The 17,146-nt window shown below is 38.3% G+C and overlaps 1 protein-coding gene across 1 annotated transcript in view; it reads right to left on the bottom strand.

The window, feature by feature from the left end:
- Positions 1–17,146, bottom strand: part of CSMD3 (CUB and Sushi multiple domains 3) — a 1,090,172-nt gene that overhangs the window by 94,011 nt on the left and 979,015 nt on the right. Inside the window, exons 55-57 of the mRNA XM_044293228.1 lie at positions 10,784–10,966; positions 2,594–2,770; positions 285–464 (exon numbers count right to left, since the gene is read on the bottom strand). Coding sequence (XP_044149163.1) covers positions 285–464; positions 2,594–2,770; positions 10,784–10,966 — 540 coding nt within the window. The remainder of the gene's footprint in view (positions 1–284; positions 465–2,593; positions 2,771–10,783; positions 10,967–17,146) is intronic.

Raw genomic sequence — 17,146 nt, 5'->3', positions numbered from 1 at the left:
TGCAGAATCAGACTACACAGGGTTTGTTTGTAAGGCATTTTCTGTGGAAATTGTTTACCCTGTAATCGTCTTTTTGACACTACATTAGAATGTGTCTTTACTATAGTGGTACTAAATCTGTCCAGTATCAAGTAATCACATAGTTCTCTCCTATATGCTAGAGGAAATCTATAAATGTCGTTTTGCCAGTTTTCAGCTTTGCATATCTTACATGAAACTAATGTCTACGGCCGCAGGGGAAAAGAAGTAAAAGGTGAATTGAAGCAGAAACAGAGAAATCTTACCCTTACAAACTGGGATAACTCCACTCCAAGTCCCATTACTTGTACATGTCCGTGTAACTGAACTCTTGGGATCCATTGTGTATCCAGGTTGACAAATATATGTAACATTCTGTCCAACAATGTAATCTTCTCCATACTTGATACCATTGGCTGGGACACCTGGGTCTCCACAGCTAATGACTGTATATGAAATTACAGAGAGTTACAATTAATTCAATTCATTGTCTAAGTGAGAGTCATTAGATTTTTATAGTATTTCAAAATGGGGGCCCTTTTATTTGATACAGGAATGTTCATGGCCACCACTGAGAAGTGCCTATTACAAATAGCAATCTCCATCTAGTGGTGGTAGCAGCTAAGTGGGTGGAAAAGTGAGTTTGTTTATCTATGTTAGGCCGGTTTCACATAACCGTTATGGATTCCGTTATTGTTTTCCGTTATAATATGGTTATAACGGAAAATAACGGAATCCATAAGACGGAAGTCAAAACGAAAACCTATAGAGGTATTCTATTTTGATCCTTCATAATACAAGTCTGTGGGCAGCATAACGGATCTGTCCTGGTTGCCATTATTCAGGAGTCCAGTCCGGCATAACGGGAAACAGGACGGATCCGTTATGCTGCCCACAGACTTGTATTATGATGGAAGTCAAAACGGAAGCCTTTAAAAGACATTCCGTTTTCATCCATCATAATAGAAGTCTATGGGCAATCATAACGGGTCCGTCTGGTTTCCGTTATGCAGAAAGGAAAAAAAAAAGTCCTGTTGAAAGGACTTTGTTTTCCATCTTGCATAACGGAAACCAGGCGGATCCGTTATGCTGCCCATAGACTTCTATTTTGACGGATCAATTCCGAATGACTTGGCTTCCGTTTTGATTTCCGTCTTATGGATTCCATTATTTTCTGTTCTAACCATGTTACAACGGAATGCAATAACGGAATCCATAACGGTGATGTGAACAAGCTCTTAATAAGTTCACTTTAGCTTTAAGACTATCACTTTTTCAAAAAGTAGCAAAAAAGTTCCAATGCAACACAGATGGATGGTGCAGAAAACTATAATAACATTTCTAGACAGAAGCATTAGGTTTAAAGATAAGCCAAATTTAACAAATGATGGGAAACAGGCTTCAAATATTATCCTCGAGATAAATTTCTCCCATTGTAGATTTGAACTTTTCAGCCCAAGTGGTCTTTTCGTTTTTGCATTTACGTTTTCACTCCCTCCCTTTCTGGGGCCATAGCTCTTTTATTTTTCCATTCACATAGTCATATGAGGGCTATGACAAGTTGCTTTCATTTTTCTAGTCAGTATGATTATGGGGATACAAATATGTATAGTTTTTCTTGCGTTTTTATGCTTAAAAAAATAAAAACCTTGAAAAATATATTTTTTTATTTTCATCGCCATATTCAGAACCTTATAACTTTTTTGTAATTATATATATGGAGCTGTGTGATGGCTAATTTTTTGCGGGGTGATCTGTACTTTTCATTAATACTATTTTGGAGTGTGCAACTTTTTGATCACTTTTTATAGAATTTTTTTGTGGGAGAAGCAACCTGGCGAAATGGCAATTTTGATTTATTTTTTTTTCCGTTTCGCCATTTTCCGTATAGGATAAATGTTTTTATATTTTAATAGTATAGAACTATAACAAGCAATCATTAGATTTCCTTTCTCATGCACTCCAATGCATTAGCATTGGAGTATAGGAGGGGCTCCATGGGAACTAATGTGAAGCAGCTTCAGTTCATGCTGGAGGACTGATGCAGCCGCACAATGCATCTGGCTCGCCCGATCTCCGCTAAGCGCATCCAGATGTTGTGGTCATGTTTGCTCACAGTATCTGAATGGTTAAATGTCCACCACCCGCATATAGAACAGCAGGCACCGACGGCTATTGCGCCTGCCGCGCTCACTAGCGGGCTCCTTCTTTAAAGTCCCCGCCAGCGCAATACATGTACGGTGCTGGTCGGGAAAGGGATAAAAAGCATTTATTACAAAAAAAATATCAGCTTAGTTATGAAATATTAATGCATTTCAACTATTAAAAAAAAAAATGTATGTTTTTCTTGGAAGGGTCTAAAATTGACTTACTCACTAAGCCCATGGTTCCAATCTAAACCATTGTAATTTACATTCATTTTAATACCTTACCAAAATATTAAACTTATTATCTAGCAAGAAAGAGGAAAACCAAAAACCAGCATATTTACTGCAAATGTTACATGCCATTTATTTTTACCAATTTTAGCCTCCAAAATATCCCATGCCTGAATTCTTTATACCAACATACTCACTTGTGCAGTTGGGCAGTGCCCCTGACCATGTGCCATTAGCTGTGCATTGTCTAACGTTTGATCCAGAAAGTATATAGCCATCCACACATGAGTATATCACAGAGCTGGAGAAAGTTGTTCCATCGACACGAAATACTCTTCCATTTGCCGTGGTTCCAGGATTCCCACATTGAACAGCTATAGTACAAGAAATAAGTAAAATAAATAAATTCAATTGATATACAGGGGAAAATAAAAACCTATATAAATCAAATGAAATACATATTTATTTAAATTCAATGAAATACATATTTAAATAACAATAAAAAATAAAATAAAACCATAGTTAATAAATAAATACTTTATTTAAATATATAGATAAATAAATCTTGAGAACAATATATTTTCTGTAGCTTCCTTTGTTTTGTTTTTTTGTTTTTTTGTTTAGAAAGATTTCACTTAATTAGCATGGTATATATTTTTCACCTCTACAATGTTGTCATATGGTTGCTGTGTGTTTGCCTATGTTTAGACTGTGTGGTGACAGGGTTGTCCAGCATCAATTTTGCACATGCCACACCAGTCTGTCAGCTATTTATCTGACTACATGGAGATATCTAACTGTCACTCTTGTTATTGACAACTTAGCAGTGCATTGTGTGAATAAGCATACATAATTCATTTAGCTCCATTTATGAATGTTTTCCAAGCTCAACTACACAGAAAATGGATAAGGAGTGTGAAGAATGAAACGTTTCAGATTTTTTAATGACACTTTGGCACATTTTTCCTGAACAGTTTCTGGAAACTTAATGATCTAGAACTTAATTGTTAAAATACATTATTTGATTAATAATGGAATAAAACATTGAAATCCATTTGGAGCTTGCTATTGCAAGGTAATTTGTTTGAATGGAAGGTAACTGGAAAGATACAATACTTAATGTGTTGACTAAAATAAAAAAGATTTTAAATTGTCCAATGTATCTAATTATAAGGACAAACTAGGTCACTTTAATTAAAATGATATATGGGTAGTTGTACAATGTGTGTGGTTTTGATCTATTCCCCTTCCTTCCCATCAAGACAAAGTTTGTAGAGCATTGCAAACTGGTCATCTGCCCATTTCTCCGTGTATCATAGAGTACATCAAGGCCCATACTGAAATAGATGCTGTAGACCACTTTGGTGCAAGCCATAGCTATCAGTGTCTTAGACAGTTCATTTTCAGACTCCCCACATGTTATTATTGATAGATCCAAGGGTGGACTGACCGTTTTAGGTAGTAAGGCTATGTGGAAGGTCCACAGCCAGTGGGGGCCCATCCTCTGTATTCAGTAAGAGAAAACCTTAAAGCACAACTGTCATCAGGATAATTCATATAAAAACACTAATACTGCCTGGTAGGGTTGGTCCAACTGATTTAAATGACAATTAGCTGTGTCGTCCCGGTTATCAAACTGGTGTAAAGTAGAACTGGCTTAGTTGACCATAGCAACAAATCAGATTCCACCTTTCATTTTCCAAAGGAACTGTCAAAAATGAAAGGTGGAATCTGATTGGTTGCTATGGCCTACACCAGTTTGATAAATAACTCCAAAAGTTTTTTAATCTTTATGCAAAAATGAATTCAGTAAAATTAGAGGCATCACCAGCACTGACAAGCTGAGGCAGATATCAATTTAATTACAGGATCAACCTTACCAGCTAGTATGTCTGGTTTAATAAGGTTGATCCTGCTGATGAGAGCTCTTTAAAGGGTTTATTCAAATAATAGCCAGTCATAACATACTGTATGTCTAGGATATTCTCTAAAAGGTGGGGATCACCAACCTATTGCTGGGAACAAAGACCTATCTTTGGCTTTCACACAGGGGTTTATTTATGACCAGATATATGCCACTTTTGTGGCATATATCTGGGGTATATTCTGTCAAATACCATGGTGCAGCAGAATCTGCAACTTTTTTCCCGCTTATGCCAGGTCTAAAAAAGTGGGCATGGTGTTGATGGGGAAGTACCATTTATGCATACAAAATGGTCTAAATGTAAGTCAACTAGGAAGCTATCTTACGCTTAGAACCAGCGCTGGATGCGCTAAAGTTATTTAGAGGCCGGTGCCTCTACATAACTTCGGCGATCCACCACCAGCTACAGGACTTTTTAAAACCAGCAATTTCTTCCAAATTGGCCAATCTCTCTCTTCCAAATGCCTAGAAAATCTCTCTCTCTGTCTCCCTATCTCTCAATCACTTTCCCTCTATCTCTGGAAAAGTTATATCCTAACACATCTTTAGTAATTCTGATTCTATAGAATCCAATTATTTTCAAAATTTGCATAACATTTTGACTCTAATAAATCAATTCTCTTATCCTTAATTAAAATGAATAGTTCTTCCAGACCCTATGGCTAATAAAGGGTGGTCCAGAGCACGGGTTTAGTTTGAGGGGGTGGTATCATCAAGGCTGACACATATAACAAGAGACCAGAGTTCATCGTTCAGGGCCTGAGCGGTTGATGACAGAAAGTGCTCTACATTTTTCTCTTCGACCAGTTTTGATAAATCTCCCTAATTGTCTCTTTGCTAATAGTTTTCATTTATCCAGGAAAGTAAATGAATGCCCTAATACTAAATAATTGCATAAGGTCAACTGGAACAAATGCCATCCATGGCGTGCACTCGCTATCATCATGCAAAGTTCAAACATTCAATTCTTGTTTACAGTGAGATAATAGGTAAATCCATTATATGAGTTATCATTCCCTGACCATTTTACACCGCAATAAATCCAAACCCTTTGTCGCCACTGCTATGAATGTGAAATTAAAGGACAATTATCTTTGGGGTCGCTGTAGCTTATTCAGGCTCGGACTGGCCCACAGGGGTACAGGTGAATTCTCTGGTGGGCCCCTGAGCAAGTTGGGGCCCTAGTCTCCCACCCCCTGCACAATTGGCATAAAACTGCACTACATACATATATTCAATGTACAGCACCTCCACCAGCCTATGTTCATATAAGAAACTTGATAGATCATGAATGAAACTCCCCAGTTTATTATTATAGACACGATCAGATAGCTGAGATGTCTTCTAGGTATAGAGGAAAGCTGGCCGTTGTCCTCTTTCTCCCAGGACCTACCTTCTCAAAGTTACTGCAGGTGGGGGGGATCAATCATCTGGTAGCACCTTGCTGCTGCGTGAGCAGGTAATATTTGAATGTTTCTGTATGGTGGGCCCGCAAAATAGATTTTACTGGTGGGCCCTAGGCACCCCAGTCCGACACTGAACTTATGTATATGCATTACAGTACAAAACCGATCAGGAAGAATTGTTGGTGAAATTTTAAGTAAAGGTAAACTGTGCAATTTAATAATTAGGGAAGCATATTTACATAAAAGGTTATTGATTTTGAATACACAATAAATAATATTTTTATTTGCACATGTCTAATTTTCTGCATAAGATTGTTTAGCTTATCTCTTCCTACTAAGTTCATGAATGTCTACTAAACATGATCTTGGCACCACCCTTTCTCCTATGGTAGTAGACTTGAGATAAAGCCAAATACAATAGACCTCTGTCAGTAGTCCCATCAGAAAACCTGGAAACCACAAGAGAACCGTTATGGACCCCATTATAAGTCAATGATTTCCATCAAGAGCAGTTGGAATGAGTCTTGTGATGGATTTGACACAATGTTGAGGCTTCTATTATGAATAAACACCTCAACACATGTCAGCGGACCTTAGCTATAGTACTGAACTTTCTGTGAACCCTAAATTTTCTTAATCTAGCCCCTGATCAAGTTCTTGGCAATTTGGCAAAGTGGAAATATGTATTTTTTTTTTTTTTTAACGAAGTATAACACACATGAAAGTGAGTACTGTGGCCTGGGGAGGAATATAACTGAACTTTGTGTCCGCCAGTAATGGTCACCAGAGCAGCCAAAATGATCTTTTGTAAGCATACTCTTGTTTAAAGAAAAGGAGGAAATCCATGTACAGTATTTTATATATAATTCACTGTGTTCCAGTTATATTATCTCTTAATCCCTATTTAATTTTGTGAGCAAAAACATTTTCCTTCCTTTTTTTCTACGACTTAGATGGCAACACCTATTATATGATTAATGACAGTTTATAAATCAACACTGATAGATCTTTCTGCAAGCAGTGAAAAAAGAATAGCTTTCAATTATGCTGTAAGGATTTGTGAACCGTAAAACAATAACATGGTCCAGCTGCTAATAGCGAAGATTTTCTCACTTGTGAGTGCGGATTTAATGCAATAAATTGTTGTTGCCTAACTTGTCACCATTGATGCTGTATATTAGTCACCAAAGAAAGCCCAAACTGTAAAAATATGACCTGAACTATTCTGCAAATACTTAGTATTACATTTTGTTCAATGATACTTTGGAGAGTCCATAGAAATAGCTGAAGAGAATATATAGATATCAAAGCATGTAACTCACTTTGACAACCCACTTTTGGGGGTGTACATATAAGAGATTAAAAATTGCATGGTCCTTGTTCCTTACTACTGCTAGTGGATGCCTCTATTCTCCCTGACTTGTGCTTTCCATCCCTGATAGAAAAGGCCAGCATGGTTTTCATGTTAGTTCTTTGAAGTGTCATTTGTAAATCATGTAGTAAAAATACTTTCCATGCCATTCCACTCCAAATCCCTTTTGGCTGCCTGCAGCCACCACTTGAGGAGCCTAGGCATACAATACTATTATCTAATTTGTATATAATGTATTGCTTTAGAAAGAGTATGCAGTAAGCCTCTTGTCTCCCCCTAGTGGTGTATCCAAATAGTTAGAATTGTATTATTTATCTCTATACCCATGCATAAGATTTGGAGTTATGTATCTGAAAAAAATGGAACTCTGATATAAAATAATATAAAGGAATAGAAACGCTCTCTATAATAAAAAAAATGAAGAAAGCTATCAGCACATAAAGTTGGGATATTACTCTAAGGCCATAAAACCATATGCATGCAAACAGAAGAAGGTTTATTTGCTCATGCTACAGATAGTTATTAAACTCATTACAACTAATCCCCTATCCACAGGATAGACAACTTGGAGGCCATTGGGGCTCCTAGCGATCACAAGGATGGGGACCTGTGTTCTACCATTTACATGGAACAGCAGACATACATACGTGTCCATCACTTCATTTAACTCTATTATTCTGCAACAGATAGGTTGGCTATCTCCTGAAGCTAAATGGAGTGACAACAAAGGGTTGTGTCAGGATGCTTGTTTCTGTCAGACACCTGCCAATCAGACACATCACAGGAAATGGGATATTATGTTGGGACAATACATATTTAGCATCATATAAGAACTCCTTTCTTCAATGCTTACTTTAAACTCATATTTAAAGGCGATAGACACCTTTGGTGCCAATTTTTTTATTATTGTGTTGATATTGAGCTAAAAATCTTTTTTTTATTTATTTCGTCTTTATTAAGGAAATATTGAGCCGTTTTCCCTGCACAGCTTTGAGTTTATCTAGAAATAAATTCTGATTTTTTTCTCTGCTCCGTCAGGCAGAGAGCTAACGGGCTCCTTATCTCTGACCGTATAAACACTCATTATAGCTCAATTCTTATATTAACCATAAGAATGTGGTTTAAATAAGTGTTGATGATCGTTTAGTAATTTACAGATAAGGTTTATTATTTGACTGGCACAAAGTGAAAGTACCATTCACACAGGTAGAAAAACAGTTAACCCTTTGTAACAGAACAACTCAATATTTTTAATAAAGACCAATTGAAAAAATAAAAATAAAACATTTAGCCCAAAATGAGTAGAATGCAATCATAAAAAAAACTGTCTCCAAAGCTCTACATAGCCTTTAATATTCTTTGTGCTTTTTTATTTAATTTTCAAGATTCCAGATTTAAAAAATAAAATAAAATCTAATATCTCATCATATATTAATGACGAATCAACCACCACCAGAACTTTGGACTTGGAGAGATGCAGCATAAACCACAGTGACTCATATGCCTTTACGTTGGTTACAGTTGAGAAGAAATAGAACTGAATGGTTTAGCTGGGCTAGCCATGTTCTCTAAGGATTTATAACAGATTTTCTGTTATTTTCAATATATTCTCACAAGCAGCAGTGGAGCCGTTTGGCTGGCAGGATGTAAAAGGTAGATTTGAGAAATAAGCCACCTTATTTAAAAAGAGATAAAAACCTTGTTGAAGAGATTCAACCAGCAAAGATAAAGTGAATACCAAACCTAAGTGACATCAGGAATAAAAGAAGGAGCGTACAATGTAAGGCAATATATCTCTACAAGACATTGTTCAGGAAATTGTGTTATATCTACAAATTTCTTATCATTTGATCTATGACTGTGGTTACAGATTTAACAGTTTAACCACTTGAAGGCATTCTCTTGGACTTTTTAAATATAATAATTCTTTAGATTGTCCCCCGAGATTCATTGATAATAGCTGCCTTCCAGTAAAGCTGTAACCAGTAGGTGATACACACTCTGCTATCCAACAATCAGCAGAAGGACTAGGTGTGTGTATGAAAAGGGAACATAGTGGTAGGTCTCTATAAATTGAACATATAAAGTATATCTCTATATTTAGTTAAGTAGACCTATTAGGTTAGTGGAATGTAAGAGGGCTATTCATTTTTTCACTATTTATATTTTATTTTACCTACTTATACCTTTTGTGTCACTCCTACTTCCTTATAGATTGTAAGCTCTTGCGAGTAGGGCCCACACTCCTAGTGCATCAGTTGTATATTAGCCTTTAATTTTCTGATATTTTTTGTTTTGCTGCAGATTTTTTGCTAAAGATTATTATTATATAGGGCTAACATTCTCTGCAGCGCTTTACAGACATTAATATTTCATGCTGTCTCCAATAGAGCTCATATTCTAAGGGGGTAATTTTATATACTGAAATACACCTCGATTAGGCGGATTTCATGTGTAGATGGCGGCACAATGGTTAATTGCGCCGATATCTGTGACTTTGTGTCTAAAATTGTGGGCGTGACGTGGTCTAAATGTGATTAAAAAATGGTCCAACAATTATCCCTGTTTGGTCCAACAATTATCCCAGAGTCTCCACTGGTCCTCATCATAGTGAATGGGGCCCTACGGAGCCTTACAAACCTCTAGCAATGCTGGAGTGTGCAGAGGTCTGGCAGGCTGTTCCCTCCTGGAACAGTTGCCGGATCTATGACGTCAGTGTACATATAGCCTTACACTACATTTGATGAAATGAGGAAGGAAAGATGAATTGCACATCTATCAATAATAGTACTTTTGATTTGAGTAGAATCGATTCATACCCAAATCAATTTATTTTTTTTATATGTGGCTAATCAGACCTGAAACGATTTTCAAGTAATTCGCTAATCCCTAGTCTAGAGGTATAAGACACTGCCCACACTATATATATGTGGATTCTGGAGAAACATGATACTCAAAGGAAATGTATCACCAACATTTTTATCTGCCAGTTAAAATCAGATAGTAGCATATCTCCTTTTTATACTAATCTGTGTTTCTGACAGATAAACAGGCAACTGCAGTAAAAGGATTTGTACAGACCAGTAAGTGATGGCTATTAGTAGAGATGAGCAAATTTCATATTTTGAAATTAGTTCACTCTTCGTTTACTGGTAAAAGGTGAATTGTATTCTGGATTCAGTTACCACAGACCATAACACAATTCTATGACAGAATGCATAACGGAATGCCTTTAGAGGCATTCCGTTATTCATTCCGTCATAATAGAAGTCTATAGGCTGCAAAACAGATTCGTCCCGTGTCCGTTATACAGGGGAGTCCTCTCCTGCATAACGGAAAAGAGACGGATCTGTTATGCACCCCATAGACTTCTATTATGACGCCATGAATAACGTCATAGGATTGCGTTATGGTACATGGTAATAGAATCCATAACGCAATTCACCTTTTACCAGTAAACTAATCGCAAACAAATTTTATAATCAGAAATTCACTCATCTCTAATTATTAGACATAGTGGCCAATGCGAAAACTGCAGGATTTTTGGTTTTAGTTTAAATATAAAAGGTGACAAGGAAAATTAAAAATATCAAAAATGATAAAAAATGTTAAACATAAAAAAGGGATTTAAACAGCAGATAATTTTCTGATGACGCATTTCATTTAATTGCCAATAAAAATGTACCTTTACATTCCGGTTGTCTTCCTGTCCATGATCCATTACTCAGACATGTCCTTTCTTCCGACCCATGAAGAACATACCCAACCTCACAGCTATATTTTAAAGTATGTTTTGTTCTAAATTCTGTGCCTTCTCTAGAACCATGTGCAGGTACTCCAGGATCTCCACACCAACCTGTGGCATCACCTGCAAGGAAAGAACATATTTGTCATGGAAACATGATTGCACAAGAACTTTACCATGAAAGTTACGAGGGCAATTAATTTTTACTTTTGATGATATAGATGTAGGATAGCTTTATTTCTTCAAATAATTAATTTATGATTAACGTGCATGCCCTGTTATTCTTAGGTTCCCTTTGTCTAAAATTACATTCTATTCAACTCCTAGGCAAGCACAATTTGTATGTTTACACTATAGTTGCCAATCCACTGAACATAAATGTATGTAGGTAGTCATCTTTGATGGCAGATCACGTTGAGGACTCCCATAGAGTAGTCCCATAGAAGTTAAGTGGTCATACATGCATGTGCACTACTACTCCATTCCCATATTGGAGTCGAGGACTCTTATTCTCCTGATTGTTGGGGTCCAATGCTGAGACTCCCAGAGATCAGTGGTGTACCTACTATTAAGGCAGACCATGCGACTGCCATGGAACCTTGAGAAGGAGGGCCTGGTGCTTAATTCCTTCTTCTGTTCCCACAGCTGCTACTAGCGAAAGCTCAGTGCAAAGAGATTTTTACAGGTTCCATGAATTGTCTATGCGTCAGGATGTCCTGCACATATGGTAACTGTATAAATCCCTAGGCACTCAGCTTCCCCTAGTGGTGGCAGCCAATTTTATAATATACTGAGTGAGGGGAACAGAACTGTAAGAAGTAGATGTATGGATGTAGCAGAGTTAACACACACACTTGGTGAGTTATCACTAGTGATGAGCGAAGGTATGAAAAATTTGATCCGGCTGCTTCGCCAAATTTCACAAAGAAATTTGATTTGTTATGAATTATTTCATCACAAATCACATTCCTTTTGTAATAGCGGGCACAATGATGGGAAACAGTGATCGCGCGGCACCCCGTCATTGAACCTCTCAAATCTTGCATTCAGCGCTGAAATTTCGCACAGTTTCTTCAATCAAAATGGTCGCGATGGCCTCTCCATGATCAAATGGATGAGGTGAGTATGTTTCTTTCTTTTGCTACCATTTTAGGGAAAATAGATTCATTAACCACAAAGTGTGAGAAAATATCTGCTTTGCTGCGAATCACATTTTTCCTGAATTTCAGATCCAAGTCAACTCATTTGGCCTCGATTCGCTCAACACTTGCTATCACATCTACTTAATGCATGATCACTGTGACTGTTAACTCTGCTGCATCAGTATTAATGTATTATACTGTCTAATATAAATACTCTGAGAAGTATTGTGTTCATGATTTATGAATTATTACATCATTAATTAAAAATTATTGAATTTATAAAACATCTGTAACACTTTTTGCACAGAAGCCTGGGACGAAGAAATCTCATGAGGTTGGGGACTGGAGGCAGACAATAAACTTTGCTATGGGGTCCTATGAGATCCTTACAACGCTACCAGTCATCGTACATTTTTCAACTATTCTGTGGATAGGTGATAAATAGAGATGAACAAATTCCCCAAATTTAGTTTTGGTTTTATTTGGTTGAATGGGTTGTCAGATTAGATTTCTTCCAAATAAATTCAGTGTGAATCAAAAGTGCCCCAAATGTCCTAAAAAGTTGTATATGACACTCAAGGATCTTCTAGGACTGTACCCAACCTCTTTAATCCCAAGACAGCATTAGTAATGTGAAAGTCACAGTGATAAATATGGCTATGGGTGAACGGATGGTAGTCGGTGACAATAAACAGGCTGTTCAATAACACTCTGCATTGTTGCATTGTTTTTTTTTACTGAAAATGGTCCAAAATGGATCCCTTTTTGGTGGAAGATATGAAGTAATCCGTGGCACACCTGAAGTTTGTTCAATGCTTATTTAATTTCTAAATCAGATATTAGTGAACATCATACATCAATTCATATCCGGTGTAAATAGTATGCTGTATGGCAGGGCCGGCCAACCTGCGGCTCTCCAGCTGTTGTAAAACTACAATTCCCACTATCTCCGGCTGTAGGCTGATAGTTGTAGGCTGTCTGGGCATGCTGAGAGTTGTAGTTTTGCAACAGCTGGAGAGCCGCAGGTTGGCTAGCCCTGCTGTATAGGTCCACAATAAATATCCTGACGTTTCGGTGATCTAGTGAACTTTATCAATGGAATCTGTGGTATCAAGGCAAATGGCTTGCTGGTGGAAGAGGCCTTCTCTTCTGTCTTCTAAACTGTAATATAGTGGCTACAATGTTATACAATTCATGCGGAACAGACCCCCAAAAATTTGGATTTGTTGGAAACCAAAGTTTCTTGGAAATTCATAATAAATTGAAATTTAGTTCAAGATGTAAATAATGATAATTTATCAGACATCTTTAGAAAGATCGAGATGATACTGTATGATTCTCCTAAAATGAAAAGATCAGTTCCCTGTCAGTCACAAAAATGTTCTAAACACAACAATCCAAATGAGTGTTAGGTTTAGCAATGGGATCTGAATGCAGCAAGCTTTCTTTCATATTGAGTGTTGCCATGGAAACCTATGATGATGTCACAGTCTCTTACTGCTATGTTTACCCAGCATAGTTTGGTATGTAGATCGCTGCTAATAGTGATCTTATAGCCTGCAGGTATTAGATTATTATCTGCATAACAGAGATCAGTATCTCAGCGTATTCTAGCTAGATAATAAAAAAAGAGAAAAAAGGTTAAAAAAAAATTATTTAATTAAAATTAAACTGGTAAAAATAGACTTTTGCAAAACACACATTTTTTTTTTTTTAAACCCGTCCTGCAACCCATCTGCACTACAAAGATGGATGCATTAGACACAGAAGTCATGGGTCCATTCATATCACAGAGTATATGCAGCTATGTCAAGGCTATATAACTCTTTGGGGTATATTTATTAAGACCAACAATTTAGAGGCTGGTCTTAATAAGCCCCTGCGCTGGTGGTGGATCAGCCAGAGCTATAAAGTCACGCCGGCCGCTACATAACTTCGGCAGATCCACTGACGCATCAAAATGTAAAACAGCTTCCGAGCTGTCTTACATTTAGAACATTTTCTACACATAAACCAGACATAGAAAATGGTAAATGAGACGGGCCTGCCAGCCCGTTCCCTTCCCTGCACATGCCATGCACACTTTTTTTATACCTGGCGTTAGTGGGAAAAAGTCACAGATTGGGGCGAAATATTTCTGTTTAATAAATGACCCCCTTTGTGGTCACTAGTTTATGTCTCCCTAGCTGCTCTTACAGTACAAAAAAAATTCTGTACATAAGTTCTTTGTGCCCATTTAATAATCCCGTATGCAACCTAAAGGCAGGAGGTCTGCTATAAAATGGAGAGCTGCTCGCATATTATAGAAATAACATAGGTGGGGTGACGTACAAGTATCTGGCTTCATTTTTATATAGGGAATATTTAGTATGAATTTGTATAGTAAAGCAAATTACTTTAAATAAAAAAAAAAGAAGATAAAAGACAATTTGGATTTCCCCTATTAATATATACACTCTCGTTAAAAAATATATACCCAGTTGGAAAATGTCTGATTGCTGCAAAATTCAACATGCCTTATGTCTCAGGCAGATGTGCAAATGATTACCAGTGTGGTCTTATTACATACTGGTTTTTCCACAAGAAGGCATAAAAGTCCTTCTTCTGTTGCCCTTAGAAAAGACACTCAGGGGCTACTTTTGGATAGTCTACTTTTTGTTGAGAGATCGGTGACCGCTCGACATGCCTCTACAATGCAATCAAAGCCATTTTGGCCAGCTGTCAGAGTTTGATAACGGGAGCATCATTGGACTGAGAGAAGCAGAATAGTCATTTCGATAAATCCCATCAATCTAGCCTGTTTCCAGGCATTTAGTAGAAGATTTAATGTCCCTTACGTGTCCTGCCTTTGAAAGCCAGCCACCATCATCTTTGTTTGTAGTGGTGTCACGAACAGGAAACCTGGACTGCTACAGATTGGAACTGTATTGTCTTTACCGATGTATCCAGGTTCTGTTTGGGATGTCATGAGGGGTGAGTTCATGTACTGTGGTCTTCTAATGAGTGCTTCAATTCTGCCATTGCTGTGGAGCAACACGCTATCTCAACTTCTGGTGTGATGATCTAAAGAGCCATTGCATATGACTGTCGGTCGTCCCTAGTAGTGATATGAGGAACACTAACAACTCAGCAATATGTGCAGGACATCCTGCGGCCACAGATGTGGCTAATCATGGCAGGGCTTCCAAACAGCACTTTCAGCAGGAAATGTCTCTGCCAGATTGTAATAATTCCTTGGCCTGCCCAGTCACCTGATTTTTCACCAATTAATCATTTATAGGAACAGCTGGGACACCAGCTTCGGTAACCTACGAGTGTACAGGATCGGAATGCCCAGCAGCGACATCTGTGGGCAAATGTGCCACAAGACACCATTGAGAACCTGTATGCCCAACCGTATTTAATCTTGTATCCAAGCTAGAGGGGGCCCAACAGGGTCCTAGAGCCTCCATTCAATTGTACAGTTTTCCCCCCGATATCCTTCTTAGTGCAGTAATTTTTTTTGTCAATGAATGCATATATAAAATATATTGCACACATATATATATATATATATATATATATATATATATATAAAGAAAAAAATGGAACAGCACCTCCTGAGACAAATCGCAGGTGCAAGCTACCCGGCAATAATACAGCAAACAAATAAAGTAGCAGCACACCACTAAATGCACTAAGACTGAATGAACAGGTGAATGTGTGAACAGGGTCAAATACATGACGCCAATACTTACTGCTAAGCAGTGAAGAAGCTCTTAGCGCATATTATTGATAAAAAATATGTCGAGCCCACCTCAGTGCATTTAGTGGTGTGCTGCTACTTTATTTGTTTGCTGTATTATTGCCGGGTAGATTGCACCTGCGATTTATCTCAGGAGGTGCTGTTCCGTTTTTTGCTTATATGTATATTATAGAGAACCAGGCATCCTCTTTGAAACTTAGCACTCCCCGCCCATCCCCCACCTCTTGGTGTTTTTAATCAGAGTAACAATGGAGCTGGATCCTCCGTGTTAGAGTAGGTCCCATCTGATAATAAGCTACCTTGCCGTCCGGTAGATGGGCTCGACATATTTTTGATCAATAATATGCGCTAAGAGCTTCTTCACTGCTTATTAGTAGAGTTGAGCGAACACCTGGATGTTCGGGTTCGAGAAGTTCGGCCGAACTTCCCGGAAATGTTCGGGTTCGGGATCCAAACCCGATCCGAACTTCGTCCCGAACCCGAACCCCATTGAAGTCAATGGGGACCCGGACTTTTCGGCACTAAAACGGCTGTAAAACAGCCCAGGAAAGGGCTAGAGGGCTGCAAAAGGCAGCAACATGTAGGTAAATCCCCTGCAAACAAATGTGGATAGGGAAATGAATTAAAATAAAAATTAAATAAATAAAAATTAACCAAAATCAATTGGAGAGAGGTCCCATAGCAGAGAATCTGGCTTCCCGTCACCCACCACTGGAACAGTCCATTCTCAGATATTTAGGCCCCGGCACCCAGGCAGAGGAGAGAGGTCCCGTAACAGACAATCTGGCTTCATGTCAGCAGAGAATTAGTCTGCATGTCATAGCAGAGAATCAGGCTTCACGTCACCCACCACTGTAAGAGTCCATTTTCATAAATTTAGGCCCAGCACCCAGGCAGAGGAGAGAGGTCCCGTAACAGACAATCTGGCTTCATGTCAGCAGAGAATCAGTCTGCATGTCATAGCAGAGAATCAGGCTTCACGTCAGCCACCAGTGCAACAGTCCATTGGCATATATTTAGGCCCAGCACACAGGCAGAGGAGAGAGGTCCCGTAACAGAGGATCTGGCTTCATGTCAGCAGAGAATTAGTCTGCATGTCATAGCAGAGAATGAGGCTTCACGTCAGCCACCACTGCAATAGTCCATTGGCATATATTTAGGCCCAGCACCCAGGCAGAGGAGAGAGGTCCCGTAACAGACAATCTGGCTTCATGTCAGCAGAGAATCAGTCTTCATGTCATAGCAGAGAATCAGGCTTCACGTCACCCACCACTGTAAGAGTCCATTTTCATAAATTTAGGCCCAGCACCCAGGCAGAGGAGAGAGGTCCCGTAACAGAGGATCTGGCTTCATGTCAGCAGAGAATCAGTCTGCATGTCATAGCAGAGAATCAGGCTTCACGTCACCCACCACTGC

Source organism: Bufo gargarizans, chromosome 5, assembly GCF_014858855.1.
Source record: "Bufo gargarizans isolate SCDJY-AF-19 chromosome 5, ASM1485885v1, whole genome shotgun sequence".
Classification (NCBI taxonomy): Eukaryota; Metazoa; Chordata; class Amphibia; order Anura; family Bufonidae; genus Bufo; species Bufo gargarizans.
The sequence above is the reverse complement of the archived record's forward strand: the minus strand, read 5'-3'. Positions and strand labels throughout refer to the sequence as shown.